The sequence below is a fragment of the Perkinsus marinus genome, assembly GCF_000006405.1.
Source record: "Perkinsus marinus ATCC 50983 genomic scaffold scf_1104296956070, whole genome shotgun sequence".
Classification (NCBI taxonomy): domain Eukaryota; phylum Perkinsozoa; order Perkinsida; family Perkinsidae; genus Perkinsus; species Perkinsus marinus.
The window spans coordinates 1-1,570 of NW_003207579.1; the positions used below are offsets into that span (position 1 = coordinate 1).

A 1,570-nucleotide genomic window follows, 5' to 3' on the forward strand; every position below is an offset into this window, starting at 1 on the left:
ACTGCATGCTGTCGGTTGAGATGCATACTGATCCATCACTGCTCACAGAGATCTCCAAGCCTGATGACGCCTCGCGTTCTTCTGGTCTAAACCAATTACCCCTCCTTCATGAGATCACGCAGGGGTGTACCTCCGGCATGGCAAGAAGGCTACTTGTAGAGCCCCTTCAGTGACCGTTGCAGAGCGATCTCCCAGGTAGAAGCTCTCTTGAACCTTTTAGAGTCGCATAGGACAGTGCATAAGTCTTCAACGGTACCCAGGTTCGGAACTTGTCAATATTCTCAGTCATCCTGAAGCTCACGCTCCTACAGAAAGCAAAACTGGGGCCCCTCGACATTCGGTAAGGTCACCCTGTTGGAACACTCTGTCCTTCTAGGCTCGGGCCGACGAAATGGTACATGGCAAATTTAGGTGGCTGGGCGTGGGCCTCCAGTACTGTATACTCCCGACCTGAGACCACACTGGTCTTTCCTGTTGCGTACTCACGCAGCTCACTAGCCTTTGTAACGCCCGTCAGGCACTTGATGTTGAGCAACGTTCCCACGTCTTTAGAGATGGGTACGTTAACCTACACAGTAGGGCCACTGCTGAAGACCGCCCCGTTAGACAGTCTTAAAAAGTCGGATTGACCTCGATCCGTTTGGCCGGCGGTTCTGGTTTGACGACATGTCCATCTGGGCCGAAGAGCCCCTCGGCAGTCATGATGACCTACACCAGGTAGTATCCAGTCTTGACGGTGCTACCCACCTTCATAATAACGCCCATAGGCACCGCCAGTCGTAGGACCACCCCAGCCGGAGTGGTGAAGAGCTCCACGGTGAGAGACCCATCAGAGCTGGCAGGGACACGGCTGACCTGGGCCTTGTCGAGGACCTGGAGGGGAACTCGGCCATGGTCAGTGACGGCCTCACTCACAGGGGCCTCGTCGACCGGCATCTCTGAGCTCAGCTGCTCGCCAACGTTGGCTTGCGCTGGTGTATGCGGAGACTCTCCTTGAGGTGGAGCTACTAGAAGGAATGATTAATATAAAGCATCAGCGACGACACGGACCTCCGACTGACTGAGGCATCCAAGCGTGGACGCGGCCCTGAAAGTGGTAGTCAGTAGAATAGGTCCTACGAGGACACCTCGATATCAATCGCCATCAGCACAGGCACGGGACTGCCGATGTAATCCATGCTCAAAACGGCAGCGAGAGGATCTGGGCCAGTTCTGGTCTTGAAGATAACCTGGTAATCACCATCGAGGGTGGGTCGGTGAGTATGAGGACAGCCACCTCTCCGTTGCTTTGCCTCCTCACTTCCACCAAGCCGTTCATCCAACCAATTGCGAGCTCTTTACGACTGTGTTTGCTATCCTCAGTGTGAGGAGTAAAGGCCAGGATATACGACGGGGCATGGCGTGAACGAACTCGCCATAGCTGCCGGCAATGCAGGCGACGATGCGAAGTACAGGCTTACGCGCTTCGAGCCTTCATAGACTCCCACCGTCCCATTTACCAGACCGTAGCCGAACCTGTGACGGTGGTCTAAGGAGACAAGGTGGCACACAGCATCGGCCTCAGTGATAT

General features: G+C 55.0%; 1 protein-coding gene across 1 annotated transcript; it reads right to left on the reverse strand.

The window, feature by feature from the left end:
• Positions 1–612: 612 nt before the first annotated feature.
• Positions 613–936, reverse strand: Pmar_PMAR019349 (hypothetical protein; the record flags this gene model as incomplete). Its single annotated transcript, XM_002775271.1, has 2 exons — positions 613–708; positions 748–936. 2 exons carry the CDS (start codon positions 934–936, stop codon positions 613–615), a joined length of 285 nt encoding a protein of 94 aa, XP_002775317.1.
• Positions 937–1,570: the final 634 nt, after the last annotated feature.